Source organism: Bombyx mori, chromosome 8, assembly GCF_030269925.1.
Source record: "Bombyx mori chromosome 8, ASM3026992v2".
Classification (NCBI taxonomy): Eukaryota; Metazoa; Arthropoda; class Insecta; order Lepidoptera; family Bombycidae; genus Bombyx; species Bombyx mori.
Window position 1 is genome coordinate 7,163,651 of NC_085114.1, and position 19,738 is coordinate 7,183,388.

Below are 19,738 nucleotides of genomic sequence, written 5' to 3' on the forward strand. Positions count from 1 at the left end.
TGTATTACTCTAAACAAAATCGTTTTTATTTAACGAATGTATTCGTCATATCATCATTTCCATGCCGGAATCACATACCTACTATGCAACATAGACCCTAGAAGTAATAGTGTTCTGTGCATAGACCTCTCTTTAAGGACATTACTCGTCCGTGTTTTGAGCTAGCTTATCCAATTATAGCCCGCGATCAACTTAATAATGACGTAATATATTATATAGGTACAATTCTGAAGTATTCTTCTGTTTTAAAGATACAGAATATCGTCATCAATGATAATTATAACACGTCTACGATATGCTTTTTTCTAAGAATCAACTTCGCACATATTTACAAAAAAATTAAATACATTCTTTTTATGGGCTCTAGATATGCAGAGAAGCTTAGACCTTGGTATTAACTGGTTACCGGAGTCCATAAACATCATTACATGAATACAATCACCGGCCGCGAGACATGATGTATACATCTACCTATATTTTTTATTTATTTCGGCTGTCCCACCCTTCAAACTGAAATCCACCAGTGCTTAGCAAATAACAATTATAGGCTGAAAATGGTGGTATTGTCTTAGTTATCGACCGGGCAGCAAGTCCACAATACTATATACAAATACTATGTATTTATTACTACTGTATGGTTCATTAGTTTCATAATATGTAGGTACTTAATTCCGATTTTGGATCAAGGTTGTAGTGCTAGGAAAGCTATCGACCCGGAAACTGCTCGTCTTTTATCTTGCACATATTATACATAGGTAGGTAACTAAATCGTTTGATCCCAATTTTCTTGTTATAAAACTTTTTAGCTCTGGAAAAATTCCTTAAGTAATTAAAGTAATAGTACAATAATATTTCATTATAACTACATATGACATACAAAAAATATGTGCCAAGTTGAAGTCGTCGTGCCCTAAAGAATAATACGTATAGTGCATTTGTATCTAGCGATGCGACTGTGCCAGTGGTCGAATCCCGCTGGCAGGTACCAATTTTTCTAATGAAATACATAGGTACTTAACAGATGTTCACCGCCACCGCCCGGAGGCCTTTCCAGTTTTACCAGGCAGGTGGGGAGCAAGGACTCAGCCAGGAGGGGTTGGATTTACTAACAGCTACCTCAGCGCCTCCAAAGGAGACCTTACCATTCAAGAGTAGCTGGTTCGCGAATCAATCTACTACCGGATCGGAATCTCGACCCGCTGAAAAGATCCAGCGAGAAACTCAGTGGACTGATATTTAGGTTAGGTTGCACGTCGAACTCTTTGCAGAGTTTGACGGGTACGGTTACCGGGGTCCCTGCCACTAGTGTTAGAGCTAAAGATGTCTAATGCAAGGTTATTGGATCTGATAGATCCGTAAGGACGTGTCAAAGCACTAATACCAAGCATATCTTCCCCATTGAAATTTTTTCGCCTTAGATCGCTTGTACCTTGTGCTTAGTGCTGTTTGTTTGCATGACGTCCTTCTTCAAACGAAGCTTGTGGAGAGTATTAAACGGTAGGCAGCGGCTTGGCTCTGCACCTGGCATTGCTGAAGTTCATGGGCGACGGTAACCACTCACCATAAGGTGGGCCGTATGCTCGTCTGCCTACAGGGGCAATAAAAAATAAAAAACATCATTTATTATTTCCATACTGTTGATGTATTATGTGTATGTAAGTATATTAGTATGTATTGTATGTAAGTATGTATATTGGTATATATTTCATATTATATGTAAACGGTATATATTTTATTTAATTGTATGTATATATTTTCTATAAAAATGTATTATCTATAGTACACCGCAACATACCTGCTATATTTTTATATTTTCTAGAACTTCTGTAAATTAAACGGTTGTCTGGAAGAGATCGCTTTTAGCGATAAGACCGCCTATTGTACAAATTTGTCGGATTGTTTTTTGAATGTAAATTGTGTTTTGGTGTGCAATAATTCTCTCTCTCTCTCTCTCTCTCTCTCTCTCTCTCTCTCTCTCTACCTCGTACCTTGTACTTCGTTGCACCCGCATTACTCATTTATATTTTCAAATAAATAATAAGTTTTTTTTTTATAAAAATACATTTATTCGTGTTACTAACGTCGTCAATTTAAATTACAATAATGGAGTTGTGCTTCTTCACTTATAAACAGTGACGCTACTAATAACTGCATTTTAATAGTGCTCAATACGTTTATTACAATATTTTCTATATAAATTATAATAGCTCTATGCTTCGAAGTTGTGTATGGCATTTTTTTTTACAAATCCTACAAAACATCACTGGTCTATATTCGCTAATAATCTATATTAATATGATACAACCGTTTTGAATATTACAGGTTTTTTAGACTGCAGAACAATGGAACTTGTGTTTTAAACAATAAAAAAATCTAATCTCACTAGTTTAACGTTGATTTTCGCTCCGCATAATTGTACTGTATGATGAGTTACTAAGCTTAATCAATATTGAGAATCGGGTAGATTTTTATTCGACAATTTAACACAAATGTTTGTACAAATAGCCCATGCCAAGTGTCACCATAAAGAAAATATATTCCTATTCTAACAATTATTATGAGTGTGAGAGAAATGATGTTAACAATCAAAAAGTACAAAGATTATAAAAATGTAAAATTTAAGATAGGTACATAATTAAAATTCAGCCGCTTTTACTCATACTAGACTTTTCAACTTTGACTGATCCTAATTTCGAATTCATTGATGTGATTTTTGAATACCTACGTAAAGTAAACGAACAGACATACTCATGACACTCCTTGTGTTAAGTTAAAGTTACTGGAACCCAAAACCAATACGTAAATATCGCCCATCACTTTGACCAAAGGTCCGAAATCTGATTCGTGTTGTATTACGAATATTCAACCCTTCAATTATTTATTATTTATTACAAGTTAATGAGTTATATCAATGATTTTAACCAGTTACATAACTTCTATTATTGTTTTGTCTGTTCTTTTGATGTCATAATATAAAAATTATTGACTCCTAAGCGCCAAAACCAGTTCAGGCATCATATCTCGTCAATATACGGAAAAATCGTTACAGCGAATCACGGCTAACCAAGTAGGACGGTTTAATCAATTCCATCCGTTGCTTTGTAAACACAGTTAATAGTCAAGCTCAAAAATGTCTAGTATGATAAACCAGTCACTCGCTCCCCAACTCCCGCAGTTTATTGTACATTAAGGTACATTACATACCAAATTATTATATTACAGTCAAGAATCCTTAATTAATTACAAATAAATATTAAATTCGTATTATTGCATAAATACTTCGTAACGTTAAGCTTTGTCAATTGAAATTAATTTCAGTAGTTACCTACCAGTGAGAAAAAGCTTAATTTTACGAATCAATAAATTCACATACAATTAGTACCCGCGTTTAAAACCGATCGTTAAAATATAGTCATCCAGTATTTTACAAAATGCGATATCCTGTTAAGATATATTAAAAATAAAAACACATATTTTTTGTGATGTAAGGACTTATAGCAATTAGGATGTTTTGGTTTGCATTATTGTTTACATAATATTATACATACAATATGTTCCCTCAAAAACACATCAAAATGTTTCACAGTAGATTATTAGAGAGCAAAATTATTATAGACTAAATATTATCAGCGTGTTTGTTACCTAATGATTTTTGACAATAATTTGAACCATATTATCACTTCTTTTGTGTTTATATATTTTTTTGTTATTTCGATAAGTACTTAAATTAAAACTAAAAATTCTCATTGCATTTTAGGACCAACAAAATAATACCTTAAGAAGATTAAGAATAGGTACATACAATATAAAATTTATTTAATACTTAAACATTCAGCACGATGCGTAAAAAAAAACATTTGGCATTATAACCAGACTTCTGTATTAGTAGTCTTATTCGTTAGTATAAGGTACAGTAATTAGCATTCTACCTCTGAGGCCAGATTATTAGATCTGGGCGTTTTACCCATTTATCCCTTCTGATAAAATTTAAAATATCAATATTATAATTAAATAAGTAGTAGTAGTAGTAGTAAAATTATATACTTATTTATAAAAGTATAGGTATATGTATAAAAATTTTCAAAATGAGAGAACAGATTAAAATTGTTAGGACGTTTTTAAAGTATTAAATTTTTTTTTTCGCTTTTTTGCTAGATTTTTTAACACATCATATCCATATCTTCATACAACTGCAACATATCAATGATTGGGTTTTTGAAAATGGATCATAATCATTACTGAAAAAAATATTTTATGCTGATTGTGCTTTATTAATATTGTAGCACTATTAAGAAATGCATTTTATAGATCACCATTAAAAAAATCCAAGTTTGTCCTTGTGGTTTTTTCAAATGTAGTATAGTTATGATATTTGTTTTAAGTTTGTAATTTTCGTCAAATTCAAATACACAATTAAGTAGTGTAGAATCATTTTTACCTTTTTTCTTATCATTACACAGATAAAACAAGAATTTTCAATAGAATTAACAACTGTGAGAGTACATAATACTTAACATATTAAGTTAAAAAGAAATCTCAATAATATTTATAGTAGTAAAATAGACAGTATAATTTCAAATATTATAATAGATATAGTCTGAGCCTGCCCAGAACTTAAATTTAAGGTTTAAAAATAGTCAAACTTCTTTGAAGCTTTTAAATTACGTATATTCGACGGGTAATGTAAATATTTCCTCCTTTAAAATCACACAATAAAATTCACACTTCTGGACAGACTAAGTATCTTATCAAGACCACAAATACACATAATACAGTAACGTTTTGAAACAACATAAGTGTTACAAGTCATAGTTAGTACATAAATACATGCCAAACTGTAGAAATGTACATTTTAATAATTTAAATGTTTTCGAATTATACTAAGTATTAAATTAATATTAGTATATTTACTTTATATATGTACAACTTCACATTCCCTAATGTGTTTTTTTATTATTATTTTCTCATTCCTAGCACCTTAACATTAAAAATTTCCCAATTAATGATATCACATATTATATATTGCACATTCAAGAAACAAACAGTTACTGAATTGCATAAAACATATTTTAATATACTAATATTTTTCTGTGTTAATGCATTTTCTGCAGAAAACACATGCTTTTAATTTTAAACACTATCCACCTGTACCATTAAAGTACTGGGCATGTTTTGTGAATGGTGCTGCAATATGATATGGAGGTGGCTGCCTGCTATACATCGTCTCCGATATATTACTGGGACTCTGTCTGTGTCCTATCACGTTAGGTGGATTAGGAGCTGGCATGGCATCATATATTTCATACATATTTTGACTAGAAGTAGCATGGATTTGGCTGTAGCTACCATCATCAGATACAAGTGGAGTGTTAGTCATGCGGTACGGATTTGTTTCGTTTGTATGGCCTGTGGGTGAATAAAGTTCAGGTGATTGTGATGCTACATAAGTTGGACTACCAACTGGTATATAAATATTTGCATTTGGAGTTGGTGTCTGATGCATAGGTGGCTGGTATGCATGTCTATCTACTGCATTTGGATAATTATTGCTGTAGTTATTTAAATTTGGCATTGTAGTAGAGCTCACTACTTGACTCACAGTATGTACTCTAGGACTTGGTAGATCTCGGCTACTGTGTGAATGATAGCTGTAAGTATCATAATTTCTTGTATTATATGATTTATCTTTGGTGTGCGTATGACCTTCTGTTTGATAAACATTTTCATGAAAACCATGATCATGAACAGGGTGACATATATGATCTTTCCTGGAGTAAATAGGATTAAAATTAGGAACATTATTGATGGGCGGTCTGGGATTATATGAATGTTCACTGAAATGTGAAGGTAAAAGTATAGTTTCATTTTGACTACTTCTGCCATGAGAACTCACACTGAGTCTTTGCAAATGTGTCTGGCTTTCTTCTAAATTATTTCCATAACTGTTCTCCTTCGAATTTTGATAGTTACTGTATCCCACATAACCACTATAAACATTCTGCGGTGTTGGTGCGTGTGATCTATCAATTTCTTGCCTTGCAGAATATTTATCACCATGCTGTTTACAATACTGCGTCTGTGTTAAATCATAAGTCTCTGAACTTTCATTTTTATATTTGCTTTGACTGGTTTCATTATTTTCAGGATATAAAGCATGATCTACACTTTTGTATGTGGTGCCTTGTTCATGTGCAAGATCTAGTGGCTTATCATATGTGTTTTCAGAGGAAAGGTTATCATAAACTGATGTTTTCATAGCTTCATTGTTTATTCCATCAGTGTGATCTTTGCTTGACTCTTGTTCTATTTTATTATCAGATGCAAATCTTTGTTGTAGAGTAGGTGTAATTTTGGCTGCTTTAATATATACTGCATCTTGCATTGAAGGGGATACATCTTGGGAGCCATCTTTATGTATGTTTCTAGCATGTTTTGCCAAAGCTCTCAATTCTTTTGGATATGGTGTTGGTGCTCTTCTTAGCTGCCCCGGTTTTTCAGGCACTTTTGGTGCTGCTTTCATGTCTTCAAAGCTAATGTGGCGAACTGAAGTATTATTATCAACATTTTCTGATTTCCCATTATCTGATTTGATTTCAATAGGAGCTAAAGGCACTTGAGGGAAAAGAAAACAAGTCAGCACTTGTTCATATGTGCGAGGATCTACTTCAGAATGCATAGGCACTAAGGGTTTATTTTGATTTTCAGAGAGCCAAAGAGCCACCAAATTATCACAATTTAATAATGACTGAGGAAGACATGTGAGGGAGTTCCTCACTAAATTCAAAACTCTTAAAGAAGTCAAATGACCAATTTCTGGAGGTATCTTGTTCAATTTATTGCCTCTGAGTGATAAAACAGATAACTTATTACAACTACCAATTTCTGGGGGTATTAATCTCAGCATATTATCATCAAGATTGAGGTATTGAAGTTTACGAAGAAGACCAATAGATGATGGTATTTTGTCCAAATAATTACACATTAGCATTAATTCTTCAAGATTTGACAATTGTCCTATACTCTCTGGGATGGAATATAATCTATTATTATCTAGCTTCAACGTAGTCAAACTACTTAACTGACCAATACTGTCTGGTAGCTGTGTCAGATGATTAAGTGTTAATGTCAGATCTTGCAATTGTTTGCAACAACCAATTTCCGGAGCAAGTTCTTCAATCATATTATTAGTAGCTTCCAAGTGTATCAGATTTTCTAAAGGCTTTATTACTGCTGGGATACATGTTAAGCTGTTACTATCAATCCATAATTCTTTCAACTTCAAGAATCTGCCAATTACTTCAGGGAATTGTTGAAAATCATTTTGGCCAATATCAAGTCTCAGCAGTTCTGTTGATCGAGACAGTGATTTCGGTAATATCATTAAATAGTTGTCTCTTAATTCTAATATACGTAAATTTGCAAGTCTTCCAAAATTTCCAGGTAAATACTCAAGGTATGTGTCATTCAAATATAGTTCCTGCAATGCAATCAAGTTTGTAATAGCATCTGGAAGTTTTTCAAGTGGATTCACACTGAGGTCCAAAAATAATAAGTATTTAAGTGCTTTCATAGTTTCTGGTATTGAGGTTAAAGTGTTTCTGCTAATATTGAGGTGTTGTAGATTTACTAAAGATGAAATTGCTGCTGGTATCGCAGACACTTCATTGTCGCTCACATCGAGAAACTTTAATCCATGGCACATGAACAACTGGCGAGGTAGTTCTGTTATACGATTGCTTTGACAATACAGAGTCTCCAGAGTTCTTTCGTATACGAACACTTCTGTAGGAAAATCTACCAATGATTGATGTGAGTAATCTAAGTCTATTACATCTTCGGCTCCTGGTCTCACACAACATAAGAAATCGAAAGGCATTTTAGAAACAATAATATTTTGCCTTTGAATGTAGGCGCAAAGATCTAAATTTTTTGCTGTAGAAACGCGTCAATCTTGCTCTGTCAACATTGCTGAATTAAACTTTTACCATTGTTATGACTGAAATTTTTTGTACATTTTTCTTTTAGTAACAAACTCAATAAAATTCTTCATTAAACACAAATATAACACTCAGTTATGAATCACTAAAACAAAATAATGATAACCTTCCCCACCCAATCCCACTACGAGTGACTGTCATAGATTTTTTGTTTGATTCGTCCATTAAACAAGCAAAAGAAATATAACCCATACGAACCAAAGTTTTAAAACAAAAGGCGAAAATATTTCATAAATAAAATATCTGTTGCAAAAAAGTCAGTAAGTGATGAAATGGAATTAAATGAGGTGATACAAAACAAAACCATAGGTGAATGAAATGAAAAAACGGTGGTAATTTACTGAGAATAGTGAAATCTTAGTGACACTTTTGGAAAAACCCGAAACGCACGTATAGCGATTTTGTTTTGTTTCGCCCTTTTATGATATTATGTGATTAATAAGCTGCTATGATTATACTTGTAAATCTGAGTAAACACTAAATTAACGGATAAAAGTAACTTGATATATTTTTGCAAAAGATCCTGTTTAGATGGGGACCGAACTCAAGGCCCAGTTGGAACCTGTAGATATCACAATAATGTGAATATCGCCACTTTAGCACTCGAGGTCTAAGTCTCAAATAGTTGTTAAATGACAGCTTCGCATGATTGCTTCGTGACAGGAATAGGCCTGAAAATGCAGTAAAATATAAAGAAAGTTTTATCTGACCGTTACAGAAACCAAAAAAGTACAGACCTTTACTGGTGGTAGGACCTCTTGTGAGTCCGCACGGGTAGGTACCACCACCCTGCCTATTTCAACCCTGAAGCAGTAATGCGTTTCGGTTTGAAGCGTGGGGCAGCCGTTATAACCATACTGAGACCTTAGAACTCTTAACTAAAGTTGGGTGGCGGCATTTACGTTATAAAAGTCTATAGGCTCCGGTAACCACTAAACACTAGGTGGGCTATGAGCTCGTCCACCCAAATACGCAATAAAAAAAATGTTAAAAAAAACTTTCAGGTGAGGCTTTTTTTCCTACCTAAGCTGATAGTCTTGAGAGGCTATTTCAGCATAACCCTAACAAGTAGGTGAGCTCACGGGGCTCAAACATAATGACGTTGCTAACACTAACCCTGGCAAGAGCAGTGCGCAAGCAGCGGATTCGACGGAGAACGATGACCGGCAGGTGAGCCCTAAGTTTATTTGCCACTCAATAAATCTTAATCATAATTTGGTATTTTTCAATGTTCATCTTAGAGAGTCTTAAATGAATTATAGTGCCACCTATTTAAATTATAATAATAATGGTAATGGCTGGGTAATGTCTAAATATCTTGTTTTAATCCATATTTTTATGATTCTCATTTTATCATCTGCAGAACTCATTAACAAAGCCAAACAAAGCCTTTGGCCTTAATAGAAAGTAAGTAAGGTCAGTGGATATTATTCTTAGGGACATTAGTTAAAATAGTGGTGTATCTTATCTAAGATATGCCGATGATACAACAATCCTTGCAGCCAGCGAGTCCGAGATGGCTGCGATCTTGGAGCGAATAGAGAGAGTTAGCCTTGAATTTGGCCTGCACATAAACCGCTCTAAGACCAAAGCGATGACGGTGGACAGAGCTCAAGTTTTAAGTCCATCAAATGCGCTCAAGGATTATGAGAAAGTGGAGGAATTTATATACTTGGGGTCGCTGATCTCTAACAGTGGTAACTGCGAGAAAGAAATCGGACGCCGTATCGGGATGGCTAAAAGTGCCATGACTAGCCTCAATAAAATCTGGAAAGACCGTAATATTCGCCGAGTAACTAAGATGCGTTTGGTTCGTACGTTGGTCTTCTCTATCTTCCTGTATGGGGTGGAGACTTGGTGTCTCAGGAAAAAGGAACGCAAAAAGATCGAGGCCTTTGAAATGTATTGCTGGAGAAAGCTGCTACGCATTCCTTGGACAGCTATGAGAACCAATGTCTCCATCCTCGAAGAGCTGAAGGTCACCAAGCGCCTGCTGACTATGTGCCAGGAATGGATCCGGAGTTTTTTTGGGCACATAATGCGATCCTCATTGCACAGCCTGGAGAAACTCATAATTCTCGGACAAATAGAGGGAAAGCGCGCTAGAGGAAGAGCGCCAGCTAGATGGGTGGACCAACTCAAGGAGGTGACTGGAGGCCAGATACAGGGAGCGGCACATATGGCGCCTTTACACTCTCAGACAATATCACTTGTACTTGTAATGTTACTTGTAATTGAATATGTTAGATAGTGAATTAAAGAATATTTAATATTTATTATATTCTCGGCTAGATTCCCTTCGCCTATCCACTAAACAAATTCAAAAAAATCTATAAAATGGCGGGAATTAATTGAGACTTCTGTCTGGCCAAACTCCAAAGGGACATTTTGGTTAAAACTGTTAAAAGTTACTGAAACAAAATAAATCATCATCTTTTGGAAGATAAAATATGTGAACCTATAGTCGGATTTTTTATTAGACGAAGTCAACTGACGTTTACTGTGTTGTCAGTTTTTGATGAAATAAAAATAGTGTTGTGACAAAGTGAACGATTGAAAAAACTCCTGAATTAATGAAATTGCCTCGATTGTCTAGTGAACAGTTGGTGTGCCGAATTGCCGATATCGGGTACGGGGTTCGAATTTTAGGCGTGCTTTGTACATACCAACGAGTTTTCGACGAAATATTATGTTCCTATAATATCTACCTGTACTGAATACCGAGTGTTTTAAACATTAAGAAAAACATTGCGAGGAAGTACTTGTAAGACTGTCCTATTTCCAATACATCATATAGTTGAAATTATAGATGTATAAAATATAACAATTATAGGTAAGTAATGAAAATAAAAAAGCTGATTGTAGTTACATACTACTAGCAACATATATTGGAGCACTTTAATACAATTTTATTGTAAAATATAAATAGTACTCTTTTATAGTTTGAAATTAATGATTAACTCTTCACACTCATTGTTCATTCGTGATTGAACGAGAACTGAACGCATCACTATTACTTTAAATATAGCAACATTATTTCACAAAGTGACATTAGCTACTGTCAGCTAGCTTCGTCTAATTAAAAATCCGACTATAGTGGCTTACTCGCTTGAAAAAAGTTTACAGGAATAAGAATCAAAACTAAAAAAATTAAACCATACTACCTTTTCTATTAAGATCGGTTCGGAATTGTTTAGTGCATTGTACTACTGCTGTTACTAGAATAGTCTTCAACTAACAATTTTGACCTCTACTTTAAAACAATGTGGAATGGTTTGTTGTTTTATCATTTACATGGTTATCTTTATAGTTTTTTCTGTATTAATTAGAATTTGTTACATTCAGATGATCCTTCTGGAGGTGGCTTCCTTAACACCACAAATCAATTTGGAAATACGGCAACACCCAAAAAAACTGTAAGTTTACAAAAAAATAAAATTCAATTGATTACGAAAATTTAATATATTAATAATACATTTATTCACAGGGTCGTAGAGCGGCACGGACAGCACCTATAGTCATCAGGCAAGCTTTGCATTCTGGAGAAGAAGGTGTGAAAATATGGGGTACAGAAATTCAAATAGTGTCAATAGTTGCAAGAATCAGGAGCATTAGAATGCAAAGCACTAAAATAACATATACAATCCAAGATATAACAGGGAGGATGAGGGCTGTACTCTGGCTCGACCAAGAGGCTATGGAAGTTGAAGTAAGTGAAAGTTACTTCCAGTTTCAGAGTAATGTCAATGTAAACGAAATCATTAATTAAAATGAGTTAATCCATTAATCATGTCCACAATCATGGTAATAAAAAAAATAAAAAAATCTCAAAGTCAGATTAAGTTATTAAACTTATTCTGTGCTTTTTGAATATTTAAGTATATGCCATTTTGATTCTTTAGATATTGAGTATTTTACATAAAAAAAAACAGATATTAAATCTTTCTGAGCTTCAATTTCAGGATACCTCATCACCTAAAGTTCAAGTAAATGATTACATACAAATTTACGGCAATGTGAAAACGAATAAAGGGACAAAAGTGCTCATGGCATTTAAGATAATGCCAGTTACTGATGTCAACATTATTACATTTCACTACTTTCAGTGCATTCATAATAAAATACAAATGGAAGCTGGCTCAAAGAAGGTAATTCTAATATACCTGGTAATCTTAAAATTTATTATTCGCATTTCCATTCACCATAGCTAAAGGCAGAAGTAACTACTTATAACACAATATTTTGAGGGGTTAAAGACTATTTGGTTTAAGCAACATTTAGCTTAATACACATGAATTTTGTATTTGAAATATTTAGTTCTTGTATGTAACAAAAAGAGTTGATAATAATTGTCAGATATTTTTATTACAGTACAGTACATAAAAATATGTCATAGTATAGTATTATTTGTTATTGATTCTTCAGCAATGTAAATGATGTCTTCTTCATCAGCAATGACTTACCATTTCAATTTTCATATAAAATGAATTTCAGCACATCCAACATGCTTCTCCTTTTTTTCAGTTTTATTTTAAAATAATAATCTACTATTTTCAAACTTGAACCCTTTATTCTGATAAAGACAGAACTACAAATTTAGTTATCATTCAGCTCTTGCTAGTGCATTTGAGTTGCATCATTGCTGTGGATTATTATGTCCCATCATGAATGGTGCTTCCGCCTACATGTTTTTTGCTATACATTACTTCATAAATTGGATTTTATTTTGCAGGAAAAAAATATTCAAGATGTCCCAATTAACAACATGCTGCCTGCAAATTCAATGGTTGGAATTACTGAAACCTCTTCAGTGAATGGCTTAAATTCTCGTCAGATGATGGTCTTCAACCTTATCCGTGGCTCTACTGTTGAACAAGGAATTAGTAAACAAGATATGTATGCCTCACTGAAAGATCGAATGACAAAAGTTGAATTTGAGTATGTATTTTTTAATCAACATACTAAATTTTAATTCAAACATTTTTACCCCAATAAATTATAACTGATAACTGATAGTAAATGATAACTTAAAAATAGAGTTGAAAGGAAAAAAATAAAGCAGTTAGATTTTAAATAAATCATCACAATCAGCCCCTTTTCTTAGGAGTTTAGTGACAAACACACATACAAAAAGATTAAATCTATCTTCTATCTATCTATATATAAATTATTTGCTGTTCGTTAGTCTCGCTAAAACTCAAGAACGGCTGGTCCGATTTGTCTAATTTTGGTCTTGAATTATTTGTGGAAGTCCAGAGAAGGCTTAAAAGGTAGATAAATATGAAAATCCTCAAAATTAAATAAAAATAACAATTTTGTTTTTACTTTGATGTGTCCCTTGTCGGACGAATTCCTTTTTTTTGTTTTAAGTTTCTTTTATACAAAAGTTTAGGTCTTTTATTTATCGATTGAGGCACTACAAAGTCTGCTGGGTCAGCTAGTATAATATAAAAATTTAAAATTAAGTATAGAAAAATTAAAGGGTTTTAATTTTTTTATGATTACTTGCAGAAACATTTTGGAATGGATGTGTGGAGAAGGTCATATCTACTCAACAATTGATGAAGAGCATTTTAGAGCAACTGATGCATTTTAAAAGTTATATATTTCATTTTTTAAAACTTTTATGTAATAAATATTTTGTACCAATTTTTTGTTATTGCTCTAGTTGAGCTAATTTTAAACCTGGTTAGTGAATAGGTACCAAGAGTGTTCCAGGGGTACACCAAAATCAGAATTATTTTATTCAAGTAAGTATTAATAGATACTTGAATCAGCAGGACTTCCATCTGACCCTGTAGACAACACATCCTGAAACAAGATCACCAATTATACAAAGCGAGATTTTCACTTTGTGTAACCAGACCCGCGGCTCCACCTCGAGGACGCCCGACCGACGATTCATTGAGGCGATGATCGACCACCAATGATGCCGGTTTCCGCGGTACGTCGGCCCTAAAAGGTCGCCCGGGCATGCCGTGGCGTTTCGGTATACCCCGCTGGGCCAGAACCAGCCAGCCGAGTCGGAACGCGATACATCACCGACCGGGTTGCTCTACCACAGTATGTTCGGCGACGACGGCAATGGGGATCGCTGCCGACAACGCTTTGTCCCATCCTCCTGGTACCAGCGCCCTAGAGTAACGGCAGCGTGCGGTGCAGCCTCGACCCCCTCAGGTTGCACCTTGGCCACCACCGGGAGAAGATTGCCTCCTCACAGGAGCAATGTCTATGGGTTAAGCATTACCAGGGGCAGAGCCAACCTGCTGCCTATCGTTAAAATTTCTCCAGGATTGAATTGGACCAGTGGTTGTCTTCACGGATGCAGATTTTGATATTTTTATTTATTGCCCTTGTAGGCAGACGAGCATACGGCTCACCAGATGGTCAGTGGTAACCGTCGCCTATGGATTGCAGCAATGCCAGGAGCAGAGCCAACCTGCTGCCTACCATTAAAATTTGTCCAGGATTGGATTGGATCAGTGGTTGTTTTCACGAATGTCGATTTTGAGATTTTTAATTATTACTCTTGTAGGCAGACGAGCACACGGCCCACCTGGTGGTGAGTGGTAACCGTAGCCCATGGACTTTAGCAATGCTAGGGGCAGAGGCAAGGCGCTGGTTACCGTCCATTTGATTGTCCATTGATTTGAACACCGTAAACCTTTTTTTCTCCATGACAAAATTCGTAAAGCTCCAACTCTCGACTGCGATCACTGAAGAAAACGTAGCGATTTTTATGCGATTCATTGAAGAACATCGACATATCACAAGGATCTTGAGGATTGGATGCTGAATCAAACAAGAGTCAACAAACAAATGATATAAATACATTTGTCTGGTTTTTTTTAAAATAATTATGACTGATTACAATTAAGATAACGTACATTGTTTTTTGTATCCCAAGGAACAAGTCACTGACACCATCCATCCAGTGAGTCTTTAAAACTTTACAACAGATCCATACAGTGAGTCTTTACAACTTCGAAGTTCAAAACGTTTTTCGTATTGACATTTTGAGTTTTACGTTTAGCGTAACATTGCCGTTATAACAAATTAGTGGTAGCAGCATCAAAAGACTTTCTTTGATGTTACTTGATTGTTAATATAACATTCTTTTGAACTGGTAGCAAGCTGGATTTTTATATGTAGGCAAATGCCTCTCTAATTACCAATCATGTGGGCCATATGCTTATTATTCATGAACATTAACACAAAATAAAACTGATTCCTCTTTTCATTTACTTTTATTTAAAAAAATAGAAAATTTTGCTCATTTTTACAGGATAAGCTGACGTTAGCCCATCCTAATAACTTGATCAATAAAATACCGCTTTTTCAACATACCTTAATGAAACTAATAAGATCTCAAATTGTACTAAATTAGCTAGTACATAATTGTGGTTTTTTATTATAAGATAAAATCTTTCTAAAAGTGTTTGTATTGTAAATGAATATTCTGATTTTTTTCATTTATGTTGGTAGATTACTCTCAGCTTCAGGAATGTTTACGGAAAACTTTAGTACAAATATACATATAAATCATACAATTTATTTTATTATAGTTATTTTATAACTCATCCCTTAGAGCTTTGTTTTTAATATCAGGTTTCTTTCCTGGGTATGTTTGACTTTCCAATTGAACTTCTTTAAGCTCCTCCTGTTCTAATAGAAATTCTTTAGCAGTCCATGCTTGAGATCCATCTTTGAACATGAAAATGGCTCTGTCATCATCTATTAAGTACCTAAAACAAAACTTCCTTTAACTAAAGCCACTCATACTGGGGTATGGGATCTGGTAACATTTGACAAATGAGCAGTTTGTTTGACTATCTATGCTGTTTAAAAAAATCATATCAATTTGATAGGAACCTCTGAATTCACCCTGATTATGCACACATGCATGTTTGTGTAATATTATTGACATTCTGTTTTATTATAAAGCAAGGTTTTTAGTTTCAATGACAATAAAATAAACTGAATTAAGGGACTCCGCAGGTAAATAGATATCCATTCAATTAGTTACTCTTTCCTGCTAAAACTTCAGATAAAGAGGCAATAGGGCTGCATCTTCATTACCCAGATGTTAAATTTAATAAGGATAGTACTAAGACTGTTTACTGGTAATAATAACTTTGACTAATTTCAATTTTGAATAACAGAAACTGTTACCAGAGGCTACAACCCAAGGTGTCTTAACAAGTTTCCTTGTCAAGCAACATTGGTGTTTGTCTCATTTTTTATAAAAAAGTAACAAACTTGATGATGTTGAATTACAGGAGTTGATTAACTATACTGAGACCTTAGAACTTGTATCTTAAGGTGGGTGGGGCGTCTACGTTTTAGATGTTTATGGGCTCTAGTAACCACTTAACACCAGGTGGGCTGTGAGCTCATCCACCCATATAAGCAATAAAAAAAAAAACAGGAATTATTGCTTCATTGAAAAATTCACTATTTCACATTACCTTGATCATACCCTGATATGTATATTTATTACTGCTTATATGATGGTCAATGAGCTCCAGTCAGCGTCAAGTGGTTACTGGAGTCCATAGACAACAATGATGTAAATTGCTATGACTCACCTCGAGACGTGAGATCTAAGTCTGCTAAATACAACAACTATCCCACCCTCCAAATCAAAAAACTTCACTGCTTCATGGCAGAAATAGACAGGGAAATGGTACCTACCAGTGCAGAATCACAAGACTCCCTCCCACCAGTAAGAAATTGATAAATGCTATTTATGTTCTCTGATAAAGAGTTGAAGGCGATGACATATGATATTGTTATTTAGTCTTATGTGCTCATATTTGGAAAATTCGTCTCATATAAATCGCCCGTTAGCCTCAAATCACAATACCTTTCTGCTTGAATATGATTGCTCCAAAGTGATGTTTGCCATATCTTAGTAATTTCTTCTGTTCTTGCTCTAGAAGGTTTGTTGGCTACAGACACAAACATCATCAGAGTCTGGCCTTTTTTAGTTGCTTGTAAAACTGCCTCAGGGTTCGACATATCCATCTTTGTAAGATCTAAAGCTGGAGGTTTTCTTAAGTGCTCAGGGAGTTCGTCTTCAGGAAGAGGCTCTTCATCTTCTTCCCATTGATCTAAAAGCCTACAAGAAAAGAAAACATAATAAGTTCGTACAGTAAATTAAAGTTTTTAATAACCAACAACTTTTGTTAAAATAAAATCAAGCCACGAATTATAACAGACTGCATATTTTTAAGGAAAAACTCGATCTTTTTATTATTATTTAGTAGATTAAATTAAGTTGCACCTTTCCATATCAGCATCAGAAAAGTCTCGAATATCTTTTTTAGCCCAATCCGGTTTTTGTGCAGCCTTTTTCGCAGAACATAAAGAAATCCATAAAATCAATGCGATTAGCACAGTTTTAACCATTTTGTCTTAAATCTATTAGGTTAATTATGTGTTCTTAATTATTTTAAATTATTCTGTTTTCAGTTGTAGTTATTAGTAAGGTTCTGTTTCTCCGGTGCACAGTCCGTCAGCTTTCTTAGCGGCCAATGCCAACACTGGCAATATCTGCGAAAATGAGTAAGCGCTCTACAAAAGAAGCAATCAGCGATAAATTTTTTTAAGGGATTTTATGTCCAGGTAACTAAGACCTTTAAATCATGTCTTATATTTTAATTTATATTCATATTTTTATGAAAAATGATATTATGGAGTGAAATGAAATGAAGATGATTAATTTGAGACATTAATCAACTGGGATGAATTTTATTTCAGTCCATATTATCATTTTTCACAAAAAAAGAATATACATTATAAGACATAACTTAAAAGTCTTAGTTACCTGGTCATAAAATCACTTTAAAAAAAAAGCGACTGTCGCGACATTTTGGATTTTTTTTAAACTTAAGATTAATCTCTCCCTTGCGAATCCGTATTTTTTATTTTTTATTACGTAGTTCCCAAGCTTTTATTTTGCTTTGTGGCAAATGCGCAAGCCGCGCGAGCCAAAATTAAACAGAAGAAGAAGAAGATTTACAAACTACCGCGATTGATTGATTCTTTCCGCGACATTTAGGCTGTTGTACTTTTCTAAAACATGGTAGGGAAAGGAAGTGTAGAACTTACTTCGCTAGAAGTAATAGTGTTCTGTGCTCCGGTGTCTCGAATATATTAAGTGTATAATCTATGATTAAGATGACCAGTTCTTTTTTAATAGGTACGGGTAAAATGGGGTGATTAGGGACAAATTCCAACTTTATGAATGTGGTACTTAGTTGTTGATGTTTAAAAAAAGGACACTTTTTGGCGGGATCGTGAGGAGTGCGATTACACCTTCCTAAATGGGTTTCTAATTAGACTTCTAAATGATTCAGTCAGTCAGAAATCATCCTTGCTACTGAATTCAGTAGACTAACTTACATAATGCTATTACGCTTGACTGAATTCAGCAGCGACTGAATTCAGTAGACTAACTTATTTAATGCTATTACACTTGACTGAATTCAGTAGCGACTGAATTCAGTCATTTTTGCTCTCATTTTGGCCGTGTCCAAAATGAGAGCGAAGGACGCGGCCCCCGGCCCTGACGGCGTTCACGGCCGGGTCTGGAGCTTGGCCTTCGAGGCCCTAGGGGACCGGTTCGGGGGGCTTTTTGAAGCGTGCCTCGAGTCGGGACGATTCCCGTCGAAATGGAAGACGGGCAGACTGGTCCTGTCGAGGAAGGACGGGCGCCCCGCGGACTCATCCGCGGGCTATCGCCCCATCGTGTTGCTGGACTAGGCGGGCAAAATGTTGGAGAGGATCGTGGCTGCCTGCATCATCTGGCAGTAGGCAGCGGCTTGGCTCTGCTCCTGGCATTGCTGAAGTCCATGGGCGACGGTAACCACTTACCATCAGGTGGGCCGTACGCTCGTCTGTCTACAAAGGCAATAAAAAAAAAAAAACCTGACCGGGTCGGGTCCCGATCTTTCGGCGGAGCAGTACGGCTTCAGAGAGGGCCGCTCAACGATCGACGCGATTTTGCGCGTGCGTGCCCTCTCTGATGAGGCCGTAACCCGGGGCGGGGTGGCAATGGCAGTGTCCTTGGACATAACCACTTGGAACGCATTCAACACCCTGCCCTGGTCGGTGATCGCGGGGGCGCTGGAGTATCACGGTGTCCCCGCGTACCTCCGCCGGCTGATCGGCTCCTATCTCGAGGACAGGTCGATCGTATGCATCGGACACGGTGGGGTGGTTTACCGCTTCCCCGTCGAGCGTGGTGTTCCACAGGGGTCTGTCCTGGGCCCCCTACTGTGGAACATTCAGCTAAGACTGGATCCTGCGGGGCGCCCTACGGGGTTCCCTCCCCGGGCTAAGTGTCGTCTCGAGGTGGCGCTCGAAAAAACCCAGGCAACCCAAACAACCAGGAACGTCCCAGCCCCTGTAGGTAGCGGCCTCCCCCTGGTGAAGGTCAAGGGGCGACCTGAAGGGGTAGAGGCCACGCGGCGCGCTACCAGCACTCTAGCGCGCTGCGGAGGAGTAATAGAGCGACCGGTCGACGGTGTATCGCGTCCCGACTCGGCAGGCTGGTTCTGGTCCAGCGGGGTATTCCGGGACACCAGCAGCACCGTCTAGGTTTCATTTTTATTACACGATGTTATTCCTTCACCATGGAAATCAATCGCGAACGTTTGTTGAGTACGTATTTCATTAGAAAAATTGGTACCCGCCTGAGATTCGAACACCGGTGCATCGCTCAACACGAATGCACC

At 35.8% G+C, this 19,738-nt stretch overlaps 3 protein-coding genes across 4 annotated transcripts in view; 1 reads left to right on the plus strand and 2 right to left on the minus strand.

Annotated features, from left to right (window-relative positions):
* Positions 1–2,042: 2,042 nt before the first annotated feature.
* On the minus strand, positions 2,043–8,133 carry LOC101745542 (protein lap1). The gene has a single exon (XM_038012508.2). It carries the CDS (start codon positions 7,874–7,876, stop codon positions 5,138–5,140), a length of 2,739 nt encoding a protein of 912 aa, XP_037868436.1. The 5' UTR covers positions 7,877–8,133; the 3' UTR covers positions 2,043–5,137.
* A 2,188-nt stretch (positions 8,134–10,321) lies between these two features.
* Positions 10,322–13,625, plus strand: Rpa2 (replication protein A2; the record flags this gene model as incomplete). The annotated part of the gene is given in 7 exon segments (NM_001043474.1): positions 10,322–10,457; positions 11,093–11,270; positions 11,343–11,413; positions 11,485–11,706; positions 11,960–12,145; positions 12,730–12,935; positions 13,509–13,625. Coding segments are annotated over 6 exon segments (780 nt in total). The 3' UTR covers positions 13,594–13,625.
* Positions 13,626–15,229: 1,604 nt separating this feature from the next.
* The window catches only part of LOC101745690 (LDLR chaperone boca), a 180,062-nt gene continuing 175,553 nt past the window's right edge, over positions 15,230–19,738 (minus strand). Inside the window, exons 1-4 of one of the 2 annotated variants that reach the window (XM_004932046.5) lie at positions 17,827–18,093; positions 17,284–17,552; positions 16,864–17,118; positions 15,230–15,742 (exon numbers count right to left, since the gene is read on the minus strand). In XM_004932046.5, the coding sequence (XP_004932103.1) occupies positions 15,568–15,742; positions 16,864–17,118; positions 17,284–17,408 (555 nt within the window). In that variant the 5' untranslated portion in view covers positions 17,409–17,552; positions 17,827–18,093 and the 3' untranslated portion in view covers positions 15,230–15,567. Of the gene's footprint in view, positions 15,743–16,863; positions 17,119–17,283; positions 17,553–17,826; positions 18,094–19,738 lie in introns of those variants that run through there. The other variant, XM_062669716.1, reaches the window with a different exon arrangement.